Below are 24340 nucleotides of genomic sequence, written 5' to 3' on the forward strand. Positions count from 1 at the left end.
CGCCAGGTGAGAGTGAGCCATCGGAGCAGATCTCGTGCAGACGGGCTCGTTTAAAATGCGCCTCGGGCGCAGCACGGGCAGTCCCCCGGCGGTCTGAGCATGTGCGGTCAGCCCCCTGAGCGCCAGCTGCTTTTCGAGTCTGCGTCCCGTGCCACTGCCCCGTCACGTGCGGCCCCGCGTGTGATCATGTGCGCGTTCTGTGAGGTGTGTTCCCGCATGCCTGTTCACGGCAGGCGTGCCCCCCAGGTTTCAATAATGACTTGTGTGTCTGTAGTTTAAATCCTTAGGTAAACAGAATATTAATTTTGATATGTGATTAGAACATTTTTTTTTGTAGGCTTTACCACCAGCACCTGTTCAGAATCACACAAATAAACATCAGGTATTCAGTGCGTCTCTTCAAGACCATATTTACCCGAGCTGTTTTGGGAGCACTCCAGAGTGGACTAGTTCTAAGTTTATAAGTCTTTGGGGATCAGAAGTGATGAATGATAAGAACTGGAACCCTGGCGCTTTCTTGCCAGATACAATTTCTGGTAAGGAACTCGTTAAACCTTTGTTGGAGTTTACAGAGACCCGAGCTGAGTGGATGCCACCTGTTGCCGCAGCTCCCTAGCAGGTCCCAGGCCGCTCCTTCCCCTTGCTTCCGCCGAGGGCGGCAGACCCCGCCCTGTCAGGCTGCTGGTCACTGGTCGAGTCCCGCTGTACCAACAGAGCCGCGCAGGCCCCGGGCTTGGTGGCCGGGAGCCCGCGGCCTCAGACGCTGGGTCTCCCTGCCCCCAGGCTGCAGAGCATTGGCTTTGGTTCCTGAGCAGTGCTGACCCCCAGACCTCGGCCCAGGCAGCGGGGTGCTGTGGCTTGAACGCTGTGACTCCGTTCCTTCCTCTCCTCCTGCTCTGCCCCTACATGGGCCCTGTCCCCGCTAACAAGCACCTTCCCACGGCCACCTCCGCTGCTGAGGCACCGGCGCCTTCCTGGCGGGACAGGGCGCGCGGATGAGGGCTGCCCGTCTGCCTTAGCGCTGTCGTCCGTGTGCGGACGGCCCTGGGGGCCCCACCCCAAGCCCTGCATGTGCTCAAACAGCAAGCTAGACTTGACGTCTGGTCTGTGCTTGAAGAGGGTTTCTAGCTGTGTGACCTTGGGCAAGTTACTTAGCCTCTCTGGCCTCAGTTTCTTTGTCTTAGGTTGGGAATAATAGCGCTAAGCTCAGAAAGTAGCTTTAAGACATTGAGTAACTTTTGGAAAGCACCTGGCACAGGAATTGGCACACAGTCGGTGCTCAGCCAGCTTTTCTCAGACACAAGCTAGCTGACTGGCATCAGCGCCGTGGGCTCCTAACCCTCGCAGCCCCAGTGTTTGTGGTTTAGGCAGTAGCTGCTCTTTAGGTGTGAGCTAATCCTGTGTCTTTTGGAAGCCTTAATTTTCCCATTCTTCTCTGAAGGGAGTGACATATTAGGGCCAACACTCTCAGAAGCAAGACCTGAAGCTCTTCCGCCACCATCTAGCAGTGAAACGGCTGCAGTTTCTGATAGTAAAGAGAAAAAGAGTGCTGCAAAAAAGAAATGTTTGTACAATTTCCAAGACGCTTTCATGGAAGCAAACAAAGTGGTGATGGCCACGTCGTCGGCCACGTCGTCTGTGTCCTGCACGGCCACCACGGTGCAGTCGAGCAGCAGCCAGTTCCGCGTGTCGTCCAAGAGGCCGCCTTCCCTAGGTAAGGCCCACCTGCTGGCCGGGGCCCTGCTGCCCAGGGGCCCCGGGGCTGGGGCTTGCTCAGCGCCTCGGTGACTCCCTCCCCCTCGGCGTGCCCAGAGGCGTCAGTGGAACGGACAGCTACAGGTGCCCAGGGGCGTGTCCTCTGGGCTGTCACACCGACCCCCGGGGCTCTGCCACCCTGCGTTCCACCTTGCCTCTCTTCACATCATGTTCTGTGAGGGGAAGAGGGCATTGCTTTCAGAACACAGAGAGGGATCTGCTGTCACCTTAAAGCAGGAGCCTCGTGCGGAGTGAGCCGACAGGGTGCCAGCCTGCCCGAGGTGTAGCCCGGCCGCCGTGCGGGCCCCTCGCGCGGAGGTGCTGTCGCCGCTGCTCTGATCTGAGCCCAGGGCAGAGGGCGCTCGAAGGTGACGTCAGAGGCGCACAGGAGCAGGACCACAGAGGCCTCGTGAGCCAGTTAGGGCTGCGTGAGCATCGAGAGGAGGAAAGGCGTGGCTGGCAGCACCCAGCCAACATTGAGGGTCCTTCGGGGTCCTCAGGAGAGGGAGCTGGGGGTGGGGGGCTCTTCGGGTCACACCTCACTGCTGCCTCGGATGCACGGCCCATAGTGCAGAGGCCGCTCTGCACCCAGGTAGGCAGCGTCACGGGTTTCAGACGTGGGGTCTCTGTTCGGAGACCGCAGCAGGCCCGCCATTTGGGTGCAGGGCCCACGGGTTGGCCCCAACGGCTCCTGAGCGCAGACCGAGGTAGCTGGGCCGCCGGGAGCAGGCGCCTTAGGTGCTCCAGTGGGGTCAGTGGGAGGATCCCATGCCACTGTCACAGGACTCGTGCCCCCAGCATTTCTCTCGGGAGAGGTCAATGTTGTGTCAGGAAGAAAGAGTTTAAAAGACACTGGGCTGGGGGAAAAGCCACCAGAGGCTGTGGGCGAGGCCAACAGTCTGGGTGGGCCGTGCCTGAGACGATCCCCCCCGGGGCACTGTGTCTGCAGCCGGGCTGGCGTGCCCGCTTCACAGCACAGACGCGTATTCTCAGGAGCCCAGGCCATGCTCCCAGGGGCAAGCAACTGCCGCCCCCACCTTAAGCCACCAGGTAAGTGTGTGGGGGGGAGAAAGTAAATGTAGCAAAACAGTGACGAATCTCAAATGCAGGTGAAGGGCAAGTTTTCTATGGAGTTGAACATTTTTGGACCAAAAGTTGGTTTTCCAAAAAAAAAAGCTGGAAGTTAGAGACAGGCCGCAGGCAGTGACTCCAGCATCTCTGACGCAGGTGACGTCTTTCACGGCATCAACAAGGAAGATCACCGGCACGGGGTGCCGGCCGCCCCGAGGAGCAGCCCCACAGGCCTGGCCCCTCTGCCTGCCCTCGCCCCCGCCGCCCTCTCGCCAGCCTCCACGCCTCACCTGGCCAACATCGCAGCCGTGTCCTTCCCCAAGACAGCCGCCTCCCCCGGCTTCGTGGAGTCGCTCAAGAGCTTCTGTCCTGCTCCCGTGGCCCCCCCGCCCCCCACCACCGATGGCTCTGTCAGCGCACCCCCCAGCGTCTGCAGGTGAGCCTGGCCTGGTGGGGAGGCTGGGGCGCGGTGCTCCCTGACCCCCCAGGACGCAAGAGCAAGCGCCTTGGGTGTTTTGGAGTGGTATTTGGTACATGTTAGGCTTCCCAGGTGGAACTAGTGGTAACGAACCTGTCTGCCAATGCAGGAGACCTGGGTTTGATCTGTGTGTCAGGAAGGTCCCCTGGAGGAGGACATGGCAACCCACTCCAGTATTCTGGCCTGGAGAATCCCATGGACAGAGGAGCGTGGTGGGCTGCAGTCCATGGGGTTGGGAAGAGTCAGACACGACCAAGTGACTCAGCACGCATGCAGGAGCAGAGAACTGTACAGGATGCTTGATAGGTTTTAATGAAAGACAGTTTTCGTTCCCTTTGAACTTGCCGCCACTCCCTACGCATACCTCCAGGATGAAGCGGGGTGAGGGGAAGGGACGTGTGTGGCCCTGATGAGCCCCTCTAGGTGTGACCCCTCATGCTGTGCCGCCTGCGTGAGCCCCTGGCCGGGCAGGTCCACACCTTGCCCGCGCCCCTGCGGGGCAGGCTGCTTGCTGACAGGCCCTGCGCGGTTTTGCAGCGACCCTGACTGCGAAGGGCATCGCTGCGAGAACGGCGTGTACGACCCACAGCAGGACGACGGGGACGAGAGCGCGGACGAGGACAGCTGCTCCGAGCACAGCTCCAGCACCTCCACCTCCACCAACCAGAAGGAGGGCAAGTACTGCGACTGCTGCTACTGCGAGTTCTTCGGGCACGGCGGGGTGAGTGCCGCGCCTGCTCTGCCCGGCCGCCTCGGGAGGGCCCCGCAGGGGGGAGCGCTGCTGAGCGATGGGTGCTTGCAAACCGCACGTTTCAGTGAGAATGGTAAAATACACAACTGCTCTGCAAGAATAATACCCCAGGCTGAATTCAGGGTATGGTTATATCGTGTGTAAAGCTTTATTTGCAGCATAGTTATTAATAAAATCAGGATACTGTCTAATAAAATAGCAGTTCCACTTCTAGGTTGTACTTGTCCTACAGAAATAATGAAAAAGACTTGCCCAGAGTTAGTTGTTTTTGCATTTGATTGTGGTGTTTAGAATAGTAGCTGAAGTCAGACCTGCTGACGCCCAGGCGTGGGCGCTGTTGAGTGTGCGCACATGGACGGCAGCCCCGCGGGGCCGTGTGTCACACACGTGCTGGGCTCGACGGCACGGCCCAGCGGGGCAGTCCACGCTGTGCGGTGTCCCGGGACAGCCGCTCTGCCCTCGGGAGCAGGTGTCAGCCGCGCTGCCTGGGCGGGCCGTGGAGGAGCAGAGGGCAGGAGGTGTCTGCTGTCTTCTCCACTTCTGTCTGCGTTTCCTGAATACATGCACTTGGCTTTAGTAGCCGGTGAGAAGCCTTCTCACCCCTGGAAAGGGAACCTGCGAGCGGGTGCGGAGAGAGACAGTAAACCTGTTTATTGCCGTGAAAAGATAGTGAAGCTCCATTGTATTAAACATGGATCAGGTAGTATGGATAATTGTTTATTTTTTAGTTTGAAAATAACCATTTGTGTGCATAGTTGTATGTCCTCTGCCAGATTTTCTCTGCCAGATTTTCCCTGAATGTATGGAGCTCGACAGGTCAATGCCAGGATACTACCTTTGGGTAATGGGTGATGAAAGGCTTCTCTTCTTCTTGCCATTTGTTTCTTTTATTTGTTTTTCCTGACATACAGGGGGTACTTGAGTAATAAGAAAAAATTCTATTTAAATGCTGTGGTCTGAAATCTGTCATATTCGCAGTCATTAAAACTTGAGTTACTCATGTTTTCATTTGTTGTAGCCTCCAGCCGCACCCACAAGTAGAAATTATGCAGAAATGAGGGAAAAGCTCCGTTTACGGCTGACCAAGAGGAAGGAAGAGCAGCCCAAGAAGGCGGACCAGCTCTCGGAACGGGAGAGTGTGGTCGACCATCGCAGGGTGGAGGACTTGCTGCAGTTCATAAACAGCTCGGAGACCAAGCCCGTGAGCAGTACGCGGGCCGCCAAGCGCGCGCGGCACAAGCAGAGGAAGGTAATCGGGGCCGTGGCCCCCACGTTGCTCCCAGAGCCCCAGTGGCTTCGGCCAGCCCGAACGGGACCCACGCGTCCCTTCCAAGCCGTGGCGCTCAGACCAGCCCCCGGGTCCTTGTGCTGCCCTCTGTCTGCCCTCTGTCTGTTGAAGGCGCGTCTTCCCCAGGAAAGTCGAGGCAGGAGCCCTCGGTTGCCGAGGGCAGGGGGCGCTGTGGGCTTGTGGAGCCAGCAGGTAAGGCATCACTTTGTTCCGAGCCGACACTCCAGGGCTGTGCATGAAAGCAGCGGCCCGCCCTCTGGTTGCCCCACCTGCCCGTTCTCTCGAGGACCCTCCCGGGTGCCCGGCTCCCCGAGCACCTCAGCAGGCAGGCGGGCTGTGCTCGCGGGGGGCTCATCAGGCCGCAGACCGACCGTGGGGTGATGAGGGGGCCTGCCCACCCCAGCTGGGCCACTTGTGCGGTGCTGCCCCCACTGTCGCTCACGGCGACTCTGGGGTGGTCGTGGTTGTGGGGTGTGGGTTCGCTGCTGGCGGCGTACCTCCTGGTCCTGAGACGGGTCTGGGTTGACCCCCGGTCTGAAGAGGGGCTTGGAGGGACCAGCCTGTTCCCACCACACGCCTGGTGTGGGGAACGTGTGCTCCACCCGGTGGCGCTGCAGCGTGGGGTCCCAGGGGTCCACTTCCCACTGGGTTCCCCGAAGCCTCGGCTCGGGCAGGTGCTTTCTGGACTGTCCCCCCGCCCCTGTCCTCTGTCCTCTGTCCCTGCGGCCGCCTGACTCCAGCTGTGGCTGCAGGCCCTCCAGGCTCGGCACAGGCCGCCCCGGCGCCCACTCACCTCTGTGCTCTCCGCCCAGCACCTTGCTTTTCGGGGTGACCGGGGTCAGGCGCACTGTGGCTGCTGCGTTGCGGGGGGTGCGCGGGTGCCCGGGGGGCCACTTGGGGGCGCTGTCGGTGCCGCCTCCAGAACGCCGCCTCCCTGACGGAGCAAGGGTTTTGAACGAACTTTACTTGAGATTTTTTGAAAATCTGTGACTGAATTTTCAGCCTAATTTTGTATTTAAGCTTTGTGGAAAGACAGGTTGTCTATCAGCATTGCCTTCTGAAATACTCTGAGGCATGCTGAAGTTTGGAGGGACCTCTGCATTTTCCCAGCACAGGCCTCGCTGGAGCCCGTGATGGAGAAGCTGTTCTCTGTTCTCTTACTGGGTGTTTGTTTGCTAGACAGGGGTCTTTTCCACTTACGCTCTTGGAATGTGTGTCACTGATAACATACAGTCTTCACCGGAGATGAAAATTAACTTCCTGCCAGTTGGACAGCAGAAATAAACATTGTCTGTCTGTCACGTCATGTTGAATATTTTAGAAAGTCCTTAGCCCTATCACGCTAGTGAGCACAAGTTGGAAATCTTACCTGCTAGGGTGGGAAAAAGGAATTTCAAGTTCCTTAGCACACATTTTCTTGTGTGTCCTTGTGACCCCGTGAGTGCGTCAGCAGGGGCTTCGCTGGGTGGGCTTGGCAGCACCTGCGAGGCGTCCTCCGCCCCCTCCCGGACGCCGGGCCCGTGGGGCAGGAGCACACAGCCGCTCTGACCTCGGCCTCTGCTCCCCACCCCCGACCCCCCGGCAGCTCAGGCTGTGGGGGGCTTGTTCACCGTCACCCTTGCATTGACATGGGTTGCTCTGAGGCTTTGGCCTGTTCCAGCCCCTTTCAGAGTTACCGTCTTACCTGCGGCTCACTTTCTCAGGCGCCCCGCTTCTCTGTCTCACGTTGCCTTTCCTTCCGTCGCAGCTGGAGGAGAAGGCACGGCTGGAGGCCGAGGCGCGGGCCCGGGGCCACCTGCACCTGCGCGAGGAGCCGCGGCGGCGGGCCGAGGACGCGCGGCTGACGGAGGGGCTGCAGCGGCTGCAGGAGCTCCAGACGCTGCGGGCCGTGAAGAAGAAGAAAAAGGACCGGCCCGGGAAGGACTGCCCGAAGTTGGACATGCTTGCCGGCAGCTTCCAGACGGCTGCAGAGTCGGCGCCCGGCACCGAGACCATCCACAACGGCTTGCTGGAGCCGACCGAAGACCCCGAGACCTCATCCCCCTGCCCCTCCAGACATGCGGACCACGCGGGCCCGGGGCCGGAGGCCGACCCCTCCAGACACGCGGACCCTGCTGAGCCCATGGATGCCAGGGAAGCCAAGCGGCTCCTGCCCAAGGGGGTCAGCGGGGAGCAGCAGGAGCCTCTGTCCTTCCTGCTGGACATGGTGCATCACCACAAAGCGGGCGCCGGCCCTCAGAAGCCGCGGCCGGGCAGCAAGGCCTCCGGCGAGCCCACCCGGAAGCCCGCGGAGCCCCCCCGGGCCCCAGAGGGCCTGGCCCGGCCGCGGCCGCAGCCTGAGCCCAAGGCCAGGGTGCTGGACCTCCCGCCCCTGGGGGACGCCCGGAGGGAGGAGAGGAGGGCCAACAGCAACAACAACAACAGAAAGCCGAGCCACGCCCGCGAGGAGAAGCCGGGCCCGGGCCCTGCCGAGCCCCCTGCGCCCGGCGAGCCCCTGCAGAGTGGCAAGCCGGCGCCCGCCGAGTCCCCGCAGCCCAAGGGCCGGAGCAGGAAGAGCAAGAAGAAGAAAGGGGAGCGCGCCAGCAGCTCCATCGGTGAGTGCAGGGGCCTCTCCCCCAGCACAGGGCCATGTGGGCACCGTTGCCACGTCTGGTTGTTGTGAGGTAGCCTCCGGACCCCCCGACCGCGGGAAGAGCTCAAGGACCCCGCGCACACCCCAGTCAGCGGTCACACTGGCTCCGTCCTCCTGGCCTCCGGACTGTGTTTCTGAACCAGAGCAGAGTTGTTTTGCCCTTTGCCCTTTAGATGCTTCTGTGTGTGTTTCCTCCAGAGAGGGCGCTCTCTCCAGACCACGGGACAGTTAGAGGCAAGGGATCGACGCCGCCCAGGCTGTTCTCTGCCTTGGAGACCGGAGCCTCGTTCCTGTTTCTCTGTCCTGTAATGTCCTTTATGGGAAAAGCTCGTTTCTCCTGACGCGGGGCCCTCCCCGGGGCCCCCTGTCAGTTCCTCCCTTTCTCACAACCTGGTGTTTCTAAAGAGTGCGGCCCATCCACATTCAGAATGAATGCCTTTTTAGAACCATTTCACTTGGGTGCCGTTTCCTCACAGGCAGGCTCAGCTTGTGCATTGTTGGCAGCGGCTCTGTATCCGCGGGCACCGCGTGGTCAGAATCACACCCTGCCCGCCTGGCGGTGACCCTGGTGCTCCCGGGCTGCTGGGTGGGGAGTGTCTCCTCCATGAGGACCATGCCTCCCGGCCTTTGCTCAGGCCAGTGTCTCGGGGGCAGACAAGCCCCGTGTGTTGCATCCGACGCTTGCCCGCTAGTTTGAGCATCTGTGGCCAGCAGCCCTCGCTCACCAGACAGGTCGTTCCGGTGCTGTTTCCAGACAGCGCTGTTTCTGTCTTCCTTCTGCATTTCTCATGCGGTGTCTTGCAGGAGGGGCCGTTCTTCTCCCCCGGGTGTGTTCTTCCCTTTCTTCGTGTTTCTGTGGGCACTGTGGCAGGAGTCCTCGCCCGGTGCTATTGGTGGTACCCCTTTACCTGCACTGTCTATGTCGATGCCCCAGATTCAGCCCGGGGGCCCCTGGCGGAGGACCCCGTACGCCCTGCTCAATCAGACGTGCGGCTCGGCGTCCTCTCTTCCCGCTCTGAGACCTGCCCCGGGGGCTGCGGGGGTGTTGCTGGCAGGACTGAGGCGGGAGCGTGTGCGCGCGCAGACACCTCAGTGCCGCGGCCGCCCGCACTGGCACTGCACCCCCTGCCGCCCCCTCCCCGTGGGCACAGGGCGTTCCCCTGCTCTGGGCCTGGGGGTCCATGCGGGGTGGGCTCAGAGCTGCCGCGCGGTCAGCGGGCCCAGGTGGGGCGGCGCCTCTGAGGAGCGCCGGCTCGGGGCGCCATCCAGGCGCGGCGGGGCGCGTGCCCACCCTCTCGGGAGCGTCCTGTCGTCAGGCTCCAGACCCGGCCCGTCTGGTAGGGGCTGTCACATGCCTTTTCTCTGACTGCAGCGAGTCCTGTTTCTAAGGGCTGTTTCTACATCTTTTCGTGAATTTCCCACTCGTGTCTTTTCTCATCTTGCAGCTGGGTGTGTGGTCCCTCCCGTCCCTGTGTGAGAGGCCTGTGTGAGTGGGGTGTCCGTCTGTGGCCGCGCTGCCTGCTGCAGGCGCTGCTCAGGGCTCTCGTGGATGCTGGCTCTCGCCGTGTGTGCTGCGCTCTGGCCTTGCCCAGGCTTCCCCAGGCACCTCCGCGGTCAGCTCACTGCTCTCTTGTGGTCTCGGGACTTGGAACAGTTACTCTGAGGTGGCGGAGGAGTGCCCCGTGTTGCTGGTGGTAGATGGTTTCGCTTTTGTCGCTGATCTCCCAGATACGTGTATTTGGGGTTTATTCTCGTGTGTCATGGGAGGCATGAATCCAGCTTCATCCTCAGGTGGATGCGCCGACACCAGCTCCTGCAAAGCTCCTCTCCAGGGGCCCAGGGCGCTGCGGTGGGCTGTGCGGGGCCGTGTCCTTGGGCCTGTCTGGGACTCCTCCTCTTCCCCCGGCTGTCTGCCCAGCCTGGGTGCGCCGGGTGAGCTGCTGCAGCGGCTCCTCTCCCCTCAGAGTCTTTTTCAGTGTTTTCTTGGCTGTTCTTTCGGGTTTCTATTCCCATAGGAACTTCAGTGTAAATGTGCCTAACTCCCTTAAAAAAGAAAAAACCTTGTTGGTGTCTCTATTGGCACTGTGTTAAATTTATAGATTAATTTAGGGAGAATTGATTTGTATGATGTTTGTCCTTACCAAGAACAGGGGGAGTTTTTCCATGTGTTTAAATCCACTTTATCTCTTTTTGGAATGTTTTAAGTTTTCTCTAATAGGTTTTTCACATTTCTTGTTAAGCTTCTTCCTGAGTATTTAATCTTCCTTGCTTTTAACCTTAATGCGATGTCTTCTGCCATCGTACATTCTGACTTTGGACAGTCCGGTGCAGCAGCCAGGCATGTGTCACCCCTGAGCACTGAAATGGTCACAGTGCAAGTTGAGGGGATTGTGAGGGTAAAAACATACACCATTAAAACCTAATATGAAAAAAAAAGTAGAATACCTCAATATAATTTTCTACACTGGTTACATACTGAAATGATCTCTCGGCTGTGTTTAGCTAAATATATATTCCTAAAGCTAGTTTTCCTTGTTTCTCTTTACTTGTTAACGTGGCCCCTGGAAGCCCTCGCGTGGTGTCCGTGGCCCGTGCTGTTCCTGGTGGACGCTGCTCCCCAGCCTGGTCTCTGCGTTTATGTACGAAAACCGCCGCTTTCTGCGCCTTAGCTTTCCACCTTCCACCCTAGTGAGTTCCTTCAGTCTTGTTGAGTCTCTCGGGTTTTCTGTTGTCTGTTTGCAAATAGAGAAAGCTTTACTCTACTTTTCCAGTTCTTAAGCCTCATTTTCTCTTACTTAATTGCATCATTCGTAAACTTAATGAAAACATCTGATGTTTCTATATTAAGATTTTGGCTTTAAGGTTCATGTATTTTATCACGTTAAGAAAATATCCAATAAGTCCTACTTTTTAAAAATACTTCATCAAGAGTGAGCTGATTTTTGTCAGGTTTTCTAGCATCTGTGTAGATTAAACATTTTTCTTCTTAGACCTGTTGCACTTCATGATGATTAGGAAGGTTTTGTTTTTCATGTTCAGTATTCTTGAGAAATTCGCCCTCCACTGGGACTGTTCAGGATTTAATGATTTGATAGGAATCTCCCGTGCGGCACCCCCGGGCTTGGCGCCTTTTTTGTGGAGTAGTTTCCTGAGAACATTCTCTCTGTCCTCTATGGTAATTGGTTTGTTAAGGTATTTCTGTCTTTTATGAGGTTAATTTTTGTAAACTATGTTTCAGTGGTAAATGATTGGTTTAGCTAGTCTTCCAGCTTAGTTACAGAGACGTCTGCAGAGCACATGCCTTTCTGTTGGTTTTGTTTTTAGCTGTGCTGGGTCTGTGCTGTGGCATGCGGGCTGAGTTTCCCCAAGGCACGTGGGATGTTAGTTCCCCGACCAGGACTTGGACCTGCATCCACTGCATTGGAAGGTGGGTTCTTCACCAGTGGACCACCATGGACGTCCCCAAAGCACCTTCTTAAAAACTTTCTCTCAGTGGTGGTTTTCCTCTCATCATTTCCTCTTTTGCACGTTTGTGCGTCCTTTCTCCCTATTCTGTTTGACTCTATTAAATTTAATAGTTTATCTGTATAATGTGTTTTTTTTTTAAAAAGGCTCTTGATTTAGTAATTAGGTACATTTTTATTCTTTGCTCTGCTGCATTAGTTTCCATTTTTATCTCCCCCCCCCCCCCCCCCCGTGCTTTTTTTTGTTACACTTCATTGTTCTTTACAACTTTTTTACCTGGTAATTGAGTTCATTTCGTTTCATTCTTTCAATTTTGTTGATCAAAGTAACATTTTGAATTTTTCTCTGAAAATCTTTTCTCTGAACTTTCCCTTTAAGTATATCTCATAATATCTGATAATGTTTCCACTTGGTTTCTTTTTTAGAAATTCAGTAATTTCCATGTAGTTTTTTCCCCCCCTTTCACCCAGTACTTTAATAGGTAGCTTTTAGATTTCCAGATGGGAAAACCTCTCATAGTAATAATTTCTAGGTTTTGAACTCTGTGATTTGAGAGTGTTGTTTATTTATTTCTACTTTTAATTACTGGTAATTTTAAATTACTGGTATTATGTTTGTGACTAGTTTTTGCAATTGTTTTGTGTGCATTTGAGATAAAAGTATATTTTCTCTGTTTTCATGGTATAAAACTATATGTAAGTACATGTTTATATCCATGATATATTTTTGAATTATGTTTATTTTTGAGTCTTCCATACTTTCCTTGGCTTTTGTCCTCTTAACCCATATTCTGTTATTTATTACTGAGGTTTTTATTTTTCGTGTAGTTTTGTTTTACAAAGGTGGTTTCTGTGTTACTTGGTACACATTCCTAATGATTTCTTACTGAATTGTGGCTTTTATTATGAAAGCTCTCCTTTTTGCTGTGCTTCTTGCTCTCGGCCTGACTTCTGTTTGCCTGGTGGGCACCTTTGTCATGCTTCGTTTCTGGCCTTTCTGAGCCGCGTGGTTTTAGGTCCTTCCCTTGTACACAGCTTAGACAGCCGAGTCTGCTGTGTGAGCCGTGTTGACAGTCTTACCTGTCGCAGGTGAGTCCGCCCCTTTCCGTGACATCACTGTGATGATTAGACCTGTTTCCTGTTTGTGTTCTCCTTCCAGGTGACGTGTTCGCTTTGCTGCTTTTTCCCCTAAATGTCGCTGTTTCGGAACACCTGTGGCCCTGTGCCCCCGCCCCCGCCCCTCCAGGCCCCCTCCCTGCTCCTGGTGGGGCCCTGGTCCTGTTCACTGCTGGGGGCAGCCGCACGCTGAGCCCCTTCTCTCCGCTCCCGACTTTGCCGTCCTTCTTGTGCCATTTTTCAGCGGCTCTGTTGTCAGAGCGCTTGGTGCTTGTAGGTCTGCACGTGAGTGCGTGCAGCGGGTGCCCGCCTCCTGCAGAGATCCTGGGCACATGTCCTCCCATCGGGGCCGGGGTGAGTGCCCCGCGATCCGGAGAAGCAAGCAGTTTCTGTGGTCTGCACAGTGAGCAGCCAGTCAGGCCTGGAGTGAGTCCTCAGTCAGCTTTCTCTCCACTCTGGTTAATACAGCTTATTTGTGCAAAAAATGTCTCTCTAATGCTGAATCTGGCTATAGTTCCATCCTATTTTTTTCCTTATGCCATGATTTTTGACCCTGGTTATCAGTTCTAATCAGAAAAGAGTATCAGAAATCACTTTATAGTGGCAGCATCCCCAGCAGACGTGCCTCCTGTTGTGTTTGCTTTTGTGGTTGAAGCTGCTCTTCTTCTAGAACTATCATATTTATGGAACGGCTTGCAGTTGGGCCTTCCGAGACGTTGTTTTCGTGACTCGTGTAAACCCTCCTGGCTCACTGCGTCTCTCCTGGCGTGTCAGTGTCCGCCGAGCAGGTGGGCCCGGCAGTGCTGCTGGGAGGTGTGCACGGGAGGCCTGAAGAGCGGGGCGCAGCTCTGGGAGGGGCGCGGTGTGCAGGTCGGGGGGTGGGGGGGGGGGGGGGGGGGGGGCGGGGCACGAGGCAGCCGCGACGGCGCACAGGCTTCCCTGGCTGTCGACGGGGAGCGTGCCCAGCCTGCTGACCGGGGGGCCGCGAGCGTGAGGAGCGCGAGTGGAGGAGTGGGGCGGCCCGGCGGGGGCGGGGGTGGGTGGTGCTGCTGGTGTCCAGCTGTGGCAGAAGCCTGGGGGGACGGGGCTTCCGGGAAGGACCCGGGCAGTGAGCTCTGGGCCGGGGGCTGTGGTCCTGCCGGTCCTGGGGGCAGCGTTGCTGTGGCGGGTGGGTGTGACGGCCCCCGTCTGCCGCTGGGACCCTTCAGAGCCGTGGGCAGCTGCTGTGCAGCTAAGCCGCGGCTCCGCTACTGTAACTCCGTTGCGGCGTATATTCTGTCACACTCCTGTGCAAATGCCCAGTGAGAGGAGGAAAGAGTCTCTATGGAAGGTGCCAAAAAGTTGTCCCTTGCCAAGGTGGGGACAGGATGGAGAGTGGCCTTTAACAGAGCAGCAGCGGTGGTCTGCACGCTCCTGGGTGGAGCCTGGGGGTGCGCGGGCACCACTGCCCCCCACCCCACCCCCCGCAGTGCGCAGGTCTGCACTCCAGGCACCTGAGCTCACAGGAAGCACACCGCGTCCTGCAGGCCCCGGCCGGGGGGCAAAGCAGAGGAGAGAGTTACAGCCCCCAGAGGTGCCCAGGCTGCCTGCTGTAACCTGTCTCCAAAGAGGGCCCCTCACCTGCAGACTGAAAGACAGCCTTGCTCTTCGGTCGGGACAGCCTCAAGGCCGATGATAAAGTCTCTGGAGGGTGCTTGAATGAACCGAAGGCCCGGGAGAGCCGGGTTCCTCCAGAGGCCGGGTCCAGGGCGCAGATGTGCCGCATGTCTGCTGGCAGCCCTGCCCCTGCCCCTCCAGCGGGGACCCGGGACGGGAAGCGGGGGCCTCTCCAGGGCTCTCCCCCTGCGCCGCCGCTGCAGGGCCTTCAGTCCACAGGAGTCGGCTCATCCCACTGTGCCGTGTTCCCAGGCGCCCGAGCGATAGCCGCCCACCTCTGGCCCTTTGCAAAATCTCATCCTGGAAAAGGTGGTTAGTTTGTGAAGTGGTTGAAGTAAAACCAAATTGCTTTGTTCTGTTCTGGTAAGATGGCCTGCTATTTAGTTGACTTACCTTTTTTCTTTCACTTTGCAGATGATGTTTTTCTGCCTAAAGATATCGACCTAGACAGTGTGGATATGGATGAGACTGAGAGGGAAGTGGAATATTTCAAAAGGTAAATGTTAGGCCTGGTGTCTGAAGAAACAGTGGTTCCGTGGTGCTGTGCATGCCCCTCCCAGAGCACTGCCAGTAGTCTCGGGCAGAAGTCGTGTCAGCGGGCCCCGCAGCCTGGCCACTCTGCCGTGTCCTAGCTTGTGAGGCCTTCTGTGCAGGTCCCACCCACGCCCCGTGCCCGCGCACTAGCCGCCTTGCCCTCACAGTCACTGCTGCCTTCCCCGAGTGTGTGAGGCTGGGTTTGTGGCATCACGCTGCCTCTCACGGTCCTCGCCTGCAGCGTCCCCGGGGACCGTGGGCCATGACTCTGTTCTCACAGCTCTTCCCACTGACCTGTATCTGTGCTGGTGTTGGAACAGGGATAGCGCCTGCTCTTAAGGTGAAAAGTAACATTTTGGATAATTTATTCCATTTTCCTGATATTCAGACATGTTTAATAATGTTTGTCATAATTTCAGTAATATTTTGTCTATTATGTGAGTTACAGCAAGAATTTTTTTCTTTAAAGTGCTTTGTTCTTTACTTAGCAGTTCTATAATTCTGTTTCAGAAAAAACACACACACATACACTCAAAAAAGCAGTTTCCAATGTCATTAACTCATATTTGAGATATAAAATTCTGAATGTTTCTGGAAATTATATATGTTTATTATATAATGTGCGTGTGTGTGTGTGTTTTAAATCTTAGAAGATGCTAAAGCATTTGCTAAAGTTAAGCATTCATAATAAAAACTCTTTACTAGGATAGAAGGGCATATCCTTAACATGATACAGGGTATCCAGAAAATATAGTAAATGTTACACTTAATGGTGAAACATTAAAAGCTATTCTTTGATATTAAAATAACAATTTTAATAAGGATAGCTCTATCACAAGTTTTATTTCTTCAGATATAAAAAAGAAAAAAGGGATAAGGATTCAAATGAAGAATTGGAATTGGCATTCTCAGATGATATGAATGTGTTTATACAAAGTCCAAAAGAAGCTATAGCTAATTATTCAATTCTTACACAGTTTGCCCTGAAGCTGGGTTCTGGAGGGCAGGGAATGGAATAGGGCATTTCTTGCATGTCGGTGACACTTCGGAGGAAAGTTTCCCCACGGTGGACCTGCGGGATTTACACAGCTTATAATCACAGATGACTTACTATAAACAAAGATTGTCAAGCACTCAGGACTTAGGAAAAACAATAAAAATCTAGAAGTGGAAAACAGAGTTGTTAAAATCAAGGTCTCAATAGATAGGTGATAGATTCGATGCTGCTGAAGAGGGAATTGATAAACTGGAAGGTACACTGGAATGCACCGAGAGGTAAGGAAAATAGAAAATGGGGAAGAAGCATCAGGAGACCAAGAGGGGCTCAGTCCAGCATGCGTCTAACTGAAGCCCCTCTGAGGGGAAATGGAGAGACCATGGAAAAGCAGGATTTAAAGAGATGAGGATTTTGCAGAACTAATGGGAAATACGAATCTACAGAATCAGAAACCCAACATATACCAATAGGATTAACAAACGAAAATCCATTCCTCTACATGGCATTTGAAACCAGAGACCATGGAGCAATATTTAGTATTCAGAAAAGATTGTCAGTCTATAATTATGAATCCCATAAAAATTATTCTTTCCCATAATAAAGAAAGATGTAGGAGCATGCTGAAAAGAGACCTGTTTAAAAGGAATCTGCTGTGAAATTATATACATAAAAAAAGGAAATTGGGAATTCCCCGGCAGTCCGCTGGTGATCACGCCTGTGCTTGCGCTGCAGGGGGCATGGTTCATGCCCGCCAGGGAACTCAGATCCTGCGAGCCGTACAGCATGGCACAAAAAAAAGGAAATTGAGCTCAGGAGGTTAGTCTGATATACACGGGCAAGGATGAAAAAACTTGCTGGTAAATCTTGGTAAATGTCTAACTGACGTTATACTTAAAGGAACCCCAGCACTGAGCATCAGCATGTCTGCTCAATGTTACGTAATCAGAACTGAGTATCCTCAACCCCTTTCTTATTGTTAGGATAGTTACCATTCAGACTGAACCTAAATGGGCAGGACACAATTTTAAGAGCAAACGTTAAAATAATAGAAATAAAATGTATAAACTGCTAATCAGTAGGAGGGAAAAAAAAGTCAAAACTCAAAAAGAGAAACAAGTGTAGAGAAAGTACAATAGACAGATTTTAAAAAGATGATAGAAGTCCAGTTGTCTCAATAACCATCATAGGCAGTAGGCAGAAAGAATATAGTTTGTCAGACTGTGTTAAATTTTTTTAATGTATATACACATAAATACATACACATGCTGTATACAGGAAAATAACCTGAACTGTAACGGAAAGAGAGGCTGGGGGTCTTCCCGGTGGCTCAGTGGTGAAGAACCCGCCTGCCAGTGCAGGAGACGCGCGTTCGCCCCTGGACTGGGGAGATACTGCCTGCAGAGGGCAGCTCAGCCCAAGCCCCGCAGCAGCCTGAGCCCAGGCTCCCCAGCAAGGGGCGTCGCCGCGAGGAGCAGCCCGCCTGGCAACAGAGAGCAGCCGGCACAGCCACGAAGAGCCGGTGTGAAAAAAAGTGAAGAAAACCGTCTTCTTAGAAAAGAGAGGTGGAGATACAGAGACAGACAGACAGCTGTCACAGCTGTGTTATTCTCAGATGACATGTATTTTAACACAAGGGATAGTTGAAGTTTGCTGCCTAATGATAAAATGTTCCATTTGTTAGGAAGAAACAGGAATTTCAAACCTACGTGTTTAATGAAACAGCCTCAAGATACAAAAAGCAATTTGGGCTTTAGAGAGAATTAGACACAATAAATGGGCCCAATAAAGGACAGAAAGCGTATGGACCTAACAAGCAGAAGATACTAAGAAGAGGTGGCAAGAATACACAGAAGAATTGTACAAAAAAGATCTTCACAACCCAGATAACCATGACGGTGTGATCACTCACCTCAAACCAAACATCCTGGAATGCAAAGTCAGGTGGGCCTTAGGAAGCATCACAATAAACAAAGCTAGTGGAGGTGATGGAATACAAGCTGAGCTGTTTCAGGTCCTAAAGATGATGCTGTGAAAGTGTTGCATTCAGCATGCCAGCAAATTTGGAAAACTCAGCAGTGCCACAGGACTGGAAAAGGTCAGTTTTCATTCCAGTCCCAAAGAAAGGCAATGCCAAAGAATGTTCAAACTACCGCACAATTGCACTCATCTCACATGCTACCAAAGTAATGCTCAAAATTCTCCAAGCCAGGCTTCAACAGTATATGAACCGTGAACTTTGGGATGTTCAAGCTGGATTTAGAAAAGGCAGAGGAACCAGAGATCAAATTGCCAACATCTGTTGGATCATGGAAAAAGCAAGAGAGTTCCAGAAAAACATCTACTTCTGCTTTATTGATTATGCCAAAGCCTTTGACTGTGTGGATCACAATAAACTGTGGAAAATCCTTGAAGAGATGAGAATACCAGACCACGTGACCTGCCTCTTGAGAAACCTGTATGCAGGTCAGGAAGCAACAGTTAGAACTGGACATGGAACAACAGACTGGTTCCAAATCAGGAAAGGAGTGCATCAAGGCTGTATACTGTCACCCTGCTTATTTAACTTCTATGCAGAGTACATCATGAGAAATGCTGGACTGGATGAAGCACAATGTGGAATCAAGATTGCCAGGAGAAAAGTCAATAACCTCAGATATGCAGATGACACCACACTTAGGGCAGAAAGTGAAGAACTAAAGAGCCTCTTGATGAAAGTGAAAGAGGAGAGTGATAACATTGGCTTAGAGCTCAGCATTCAGAAAACTGAGATCATGGCATCTGGTCCCATCACCTCATGGCAAATAGACAGGGAAACAGTGGAAACAGTGAGAGACTTTATCTTGGGGGGCTCCAAAATCACTGCAGACAGGGACTGCAGCCATGAAATTAAAAGACACTTGCTCCTTGGAAGAAAAGTTATGACCAACCTAGACAGCATATTTTAAAAGCAGAGACATTATTTTACTGACAAAGGCCCATCTAGTCAAAGCTATGATTTTTCCAGTAGTCATGTATGGATGTGAGAGCTGGACTCTAAAGAAAGCTGAGCGCCAAAGAATTGATGCTTTTGAGCTGTGGTGTTGGAGAAGATTCTTGAGAGTCCCTTCGATAGCGAGGAGATCCAGCCAGTCCATCCTAAAGGAATCAGTCCTGAATATTCATTGGAAGGACTGATGCTGAAGCTGAAACTCCTGATGGGCCACCTGATGGAAAGAACTGACTCATTTGAAACGATTCTGATGCTAAGAAAGATGGAAGGCAGGAGGAGAAGGGGACGACAGAGGATGAGATGGTTGGATGGCATCACCGACTCAATGGACATGAGTTTGAGTAGGCTCCGGGAGTTGATGATGGACAGGGAGGCCTGGCGTGCTGCAGTCCGTGGGGTCAGAAAGAGTCAGACACGAAGGAATATTAAGCAGCCTTAAAAAAACTGAAACAGTGCCATTCGCAGCAACATGGATGGACCTAGAGAGTATCCTACTGAGTGAGTCAGCCAGACAAAGACAAGCATCATATGATGTTACGTGTAGAGTCTGAAGCGTGACACAAGTGAACCTGTCTGTGAGACAAAAACAGAAGCACAGACACGAGAGCAAACTGCTGGTCGGCCTGGGTGGGGCGGGAGTGTGGGGCGAGGGGGTGCAGACTGCTCCACGCGGGGTGGGTGAGCAGCAGGGCCCTCCTAAGGCACAGGGAGCTGTGCGGCGTCCTGTGATCAGCCACGCGGGAGAGAAGACGCAAAGACACACAGGCGTGAGGGAGTCACTTTGGTGTGCCGCAGAAAACAAACATTGTAAAAAACAGCACTCCAAGAAAACTTAAAAGGTTTGCTCTTGAGAGCACTTCCACTGAAGCCTTAAATGCTGGAGTTGGGTAGTAAAAACCTGAACATTAGTGAGTTACCAATTTCATTTGAGAAATTGGAAAAACAACAATAGAATAAACTCAAAGAAAGTGAAACAAAGGAGGTAATACACAAGAGAAATAATGAAATAGGAACCAGAGATCAGCAAAGCCAAAATTTGAGTCTTTGGAAACATTAAATAAACCTTTGAGAGACTAGTCAAGAAAAATAGCCAAAAGACACCTCAAAATATCCTAATTAGATTAGAGAAGAAGTAGGTTGTTGATGGTCATCCAAGCTGGGTGATGGCACTCTGTTCCACTCTTGTGTGTGTTTGAAATTCTCTGTAACATGAAGAGCTTCTCTGATTTTGTGGACATGTAAGTGAAAAGGAGGCCACAATGCCAGAGGCGGGATCAGTGTACAATAATTCATTTTAAAATTTAAAGAAAACACAAATTAACTCAATAAAAAAATAGCCTGAGTGGTCCAATAACTATTAGCCTGAAGCAGTAGTTCCACGTCTTCCCCGTGAGAAAACCGTGTTCTGAGAGTTTTACCGTGAGTTCTCCAGGACTTTCAAAGAAAGATGGTTCGGTCTCACAGATTCTACCAGAGGACTGCAATGAGACAGCAAGGAGCATGCACCCCAATTTGTGTTTCTGTTTGTTTGGTTTGTTTTTTACCTTTTTATTTATTTGTTTAGCTGTGCCCCACAGCATGTGGGATCTAAGTCCCTGACCAGGGATCAGACCTACACGCCCAGCAGTGGAAGGGCAGAGTGTTAACTGCTTGACCTCCAGGGAAGTCCCCCCACTTCAAGTTACGAAAGAAATGCAATATTGATACCAAAACCTGCTAAAACTGATAACAGAAAAAAATGAAAAGTCGCAGATTTGTTTCTCTCATGAATGTTAGACGTGAAAATCATCAAGATACTCACATTTCAAATAACAACAGTATGTTTTTAAAAAGCGGCATGTTACCAAACTGGCTTATTCCAGGATTGAATTACTATTAGGAAATGTTTTTTGCTACATTAATATATGAAAGAAGAGCCATGTGATCATTTCAGTGGGTTCAGACAAAACCTTTGCTAAGATCCTCGCACCCATTTAAAATCAATTTAAAAAGAAGACAACCAGTAAGCAGTGGAAGGAAATATCTTTAGCCTGAAAAAAGGAATTCACCAGAAGAGAGAGAAACGTAGGTGGAGCATCTTCCAAAGCGGGAGGAGTGTGGAAGCACGTGTGGAGCAAAGCCCGCCGTTGCACGTGTCCCGCGGGCACGGTGGGTTTGGACAGGCAGAGGGACAGGACGGGAGACGGGCCTGAGATCTGAAGGGAGGAAGCAGGGTTTCACTTAGAGCGGGCTGATGGTCTCGATGGGAAGTTTCAGAGCACGCGGCGCAGTGCAGCAGGAGTCGGCTGTAGGATGAGGGTGCCGAGGTCAGTTACTCTTCTCTCCACCGTCAGTAATTCAGAAACGAGCTTTGAATACAGACAGCATCCGTCACAGCGCCCACGTCTGTGCCGTGTCCATGAATCAGGAGGCGTGGAGGCCACAGAAGACCCTTGAAGACCCAGGTCACAGAGACCCTGTGTGCCTTTGTAGGGGAGTTGGCACCTTAAGCCGCTGAGCATCCCCAAGTTTATCTGTAGATTTAAAACCCAAGAAGGGTTCTGTGGAATTCAGCACAGTGTTTCTGGAACATGTGGGGATGGAGCTACGATACAGCGCGAGGAGGAATGTTACAGCAGCAGAGAGGGACAGAGCCCAGCCGTGTGCACCGTGGACACGCCTCACACGCTGAGTGTCAGACGAGACCCAGCACGCAAGAATGTGCACGATGATACTGTTCATGGGAACTTAAAGTCAGGCAGACTGAAGTCCATTGTTGAAGGCGCCTGCCATTCAGTCCAGCAGCTCCTCTCCAGGGGTCTCCCCAGAAGCTCACGGGAGAGAGAGGGTGCTCCTGGCCGTTCCTGCACATCCTATTGTAGCCCCAGCATGGGAGCGACCCCGAGGTCCACGCAGACGAGTGGACAGACAGGCGCTGCTCCCTCCGCCCAGGGGCTACTGCCGGGCACATGGATGGTCCGCGGAGGCCAGGCCCAGGGCGCGCCAGGGCCCCACTGCAGTGAGGTCCAGGGAACCGGGGTGACTTGGGGAGACAGACAGCAGCTGTTGGTTGGCCTGGGGCCAGGGCGGCCAGGAGACATGGGGGCGTCGTGGACACGCCCTGCGTCTTCACTGGTGGGATCGTTTCCCAGACACTACCTGCGGTTTATCGCACGTCAGCACCCCTCGGCGAAGTCTGTTTTTAGAAATGAAGTGTCTTGTTCAGGGGTGCATACACAGGTGTTAGGACTGTAAAGAAAGGCACGGAGGTGATCAGCGTAAAAAGCCAGATTAGTGATTCCTTCCGAGGTGAGGCAGGGGCCCCGGCCTGGCTGCTGACCCGTGGTATTCGCTCTGTCTTTATTCTTTATGTCATGTGCTGGGCTTAGTCGCTCAGTCGTGTCCGACTCTCTGTGACCCCGTGGACTGTAGCCCTCCAGGCTCCTCTGTCCATGGGAATTCTCCAGGCCAGAACACTGGAATAGCCATTTCTTCCTCCAGGGATCTTCCCGACCCAGGGATTGAACCCAGGTCTCCTGCATTGCAGGCAGATTCTTCACCATCTGAGTCACCAGGGAAGCCCTTCTTAGACACACCAACCATAAAATAAAAGATTGATAAGTTAAGGTACACTAAAGTCAACAACTTGCTTTTTAATAAGAAAATGAGAGAACAGTATTGCAGCCAGCGTATCACAGGATTCGTGTCAAGATGTGTAAGCATTGCAGTGTGTTAACGAACAGACAGACCTCTTCACAGGTGGGCAGACGAAGCAGTCGATGTCCCAGAAAGCTTGTGACTGGTTCCCCGTGGGGGCCTCAACCAGCTGGCCCTGGGAGTGGCCGGGGCCCAGCCCCGCCGCGGGCAAGGAGCGGAGCATCAGGTGCCCCCATGGAAAAGAGGTTGGCGGATCCACTGAGCTTGTAACAGCCAATCCTGTGCCCCCAGGATCCCGCCCCCAGCCCCGCCGTGTCCCAGGAGCGCCCTCTAGGGCCCTGTCCGCCCAGCGCGGTGCAGCCTCGCGGCAGGACCGCACACACGGTGGCAAGGGATGAGGCCGAGTGGAGAGGCGCCGCACGCCTGTGTGTGCGGGTCAGCCCCAGCCCCTGAGGACGCCTGCGAGGTCCCGACCCTACAGAGAACCGTGAGGGCCTGTGGTGACCAGGCTGGGCTGGCTGCGCCCGGGGCTCAGCCCCGCGCCCAGGGTTGGCCGTGCGGGGTTTCTTGCCCGGGGCTGGGTGCCCAGGCTTTTACATGATGGTTGCACATGGGTGTCACACACACACGTGGGCGTGCCTGCGTGACGCGTGGGCCACGCCTGAGGGAGGTGGTGTCGGGGGAGGAGGTGGGCCCGCTGCTGCAGTGCCCCTGAGCCTTGCTTGGGTTCAGGCCTGGAGCCGCCGAGTGCCCTAGGCTGCGTGTGAAGGTGGGGCACACGCGTGCTGGGGGAGGCAGCAGAGGTGGAAGCTTCCAGAAGCTCTAAAAGGCGGCCTCACTGGACTCGGGGTTTGGGTTCTGGGAGATGGTGCAGCCCTTTGCCCAGGGGCAGGCTGGCCCTCTGGGCCGCAGCTCCGAGATTAACCTCAGATGAGGCGGAAACGCTGCCCCTGCTGGACAGGGGACAGCTGTACCATTTTCTGCTTTAATTCAGATTTCTGCTACCTCATCAGTGTGGGAAGGGAGAGCGTTTCAGAAGTGATGCAAAGGCTTTTGAAAGAAAATATCCTTTCTCTCGTTGAGTGCAGAACTTGGCCGTCACTGCCTGGGGGCCCGGGGCACCGGGCTGCTCGGAGCGGCCCCGAGGGCGTGGGGCGGGGTGCAGTGCTGTGTCTCCCGTCACACCCTCGTGACTCGTGGGTAAGGGAGGGCAGGCTGGGGGCCGTGGCAGAGCCGGGCCAGGCTGGGCACTTTCCCTGAGGACCGAGAGGAAAAGGACATGGAACCGCAGGGGTGTCCGGGGCTCTGGCCGGTGTCCCGAAGGGGACCGTCCCCCCCAGCGGCGGAGGTGTTCCGGTCCCCGCCATGACTGTGCGGCTTCTTGTCTTCCAGGTTCTGTTTGGATTCTGCCAGGCAGACCCGACAGAGACTGTCCATCAACTGGTCCAATTTCAGCTTGAAAAAAGCCACCTTTGCTGCCCACTGAACGAGGATGCTGGAGGAGGCCGCGCGGTGGCCGGCCCGGCCCCTCCGACGAGAACCTGCTGCTCGGCCGCGCTGTGAGCTCGCGTGCGTGTTGTGTGTGCGTGAGCCGGCCGGATGAGCCGCCCCCGCGCCGCCGGCCCTCTGCGTCTCGCCCTGTCCTGCCACCTGCCCCTGGGGGTCTCCGCTGAGCTCCGCCCGTGTCCGCCCGAGGGCCCGGGCGGCGGGCCCGCCGTCCTCCACAGTCCACTGTCCAGAGTGTACACGTCGCGCGTCCGTGTCTGACCCCCGACTTGTAGCCAGCTTGTGTAAGACCCCCGCAGAACGAGACCGTTCCGAGCAAACACCCACCAGTACTCACACCATGAAGTCTGTAGAGTGTACAACTGTATTAACACGGAGCCTGCCTGGCTACTTTTTTAACATATTGTTAAGTAATATTAAAATCATGTCTTTCTTTTTGAAAGATGGAATACATTAGTACAGCAGGA

General features: G+C 54.0%; 1 protein-coding gene across 3 annotated transcripts in view; it reads left to right on the forward strand.

Annotated features, from left to right (window-relative positions):
* FAM193A (family with sequence similarity 193 member A) overlaps positions 1 to 24340 on the forward strand; it is a 148195-nt gene extending 123855 nt beyond the window's left edge. For all 3 annotated transcript variants that reach the window (XM_043906007.1, XM_043906006.1, XM_043906005.1), the window contains 8 exons: positions 338 to 536; positions 1442 to 1714; positions 2983 to 3262; positions 3842 to 4025; positions 5074 to 5304; positions 7091 to 7937; positions 14626 to 14707; positions 23760 to 24340. In XM_043906007.1, coding sequence (XP_043761942.1) covers positions 338 to 536; positions 1442 to 1714; positions 2983 to 3262; positions 3842 to 4025; positions 5074 to 5304; positions 7091 to 7937; positions 14626 to 14707; positions 23760 to 23853 — 2190 coding nt within the window. In that variant the 3' untranslated portion in view covers positions 23854 to 24340. The remainder of the gene's footprint in view (positions 1 to 337; positions 537 to 1441; positions 1715 to 2982; positions 3263 to 3841; positions 4026 to 5073; positions 5305 to 7090; positions 7938 to 14625; positions 14708 to 23759) is intronic.

Source organism: Cervus elaphus, chromosome 6 (genome assembly GCF_910594005.1).
Source record: "Cervus elaphus chromosome 6, mCerEla1.1, whole genome shotgun sequence".
Taxonomy (NCBI): Eukaryota; Metazoa; Chordata; class Mammalia; order Artiodactyla; family Cervidae; genus Cervus; species Cervus elaphus.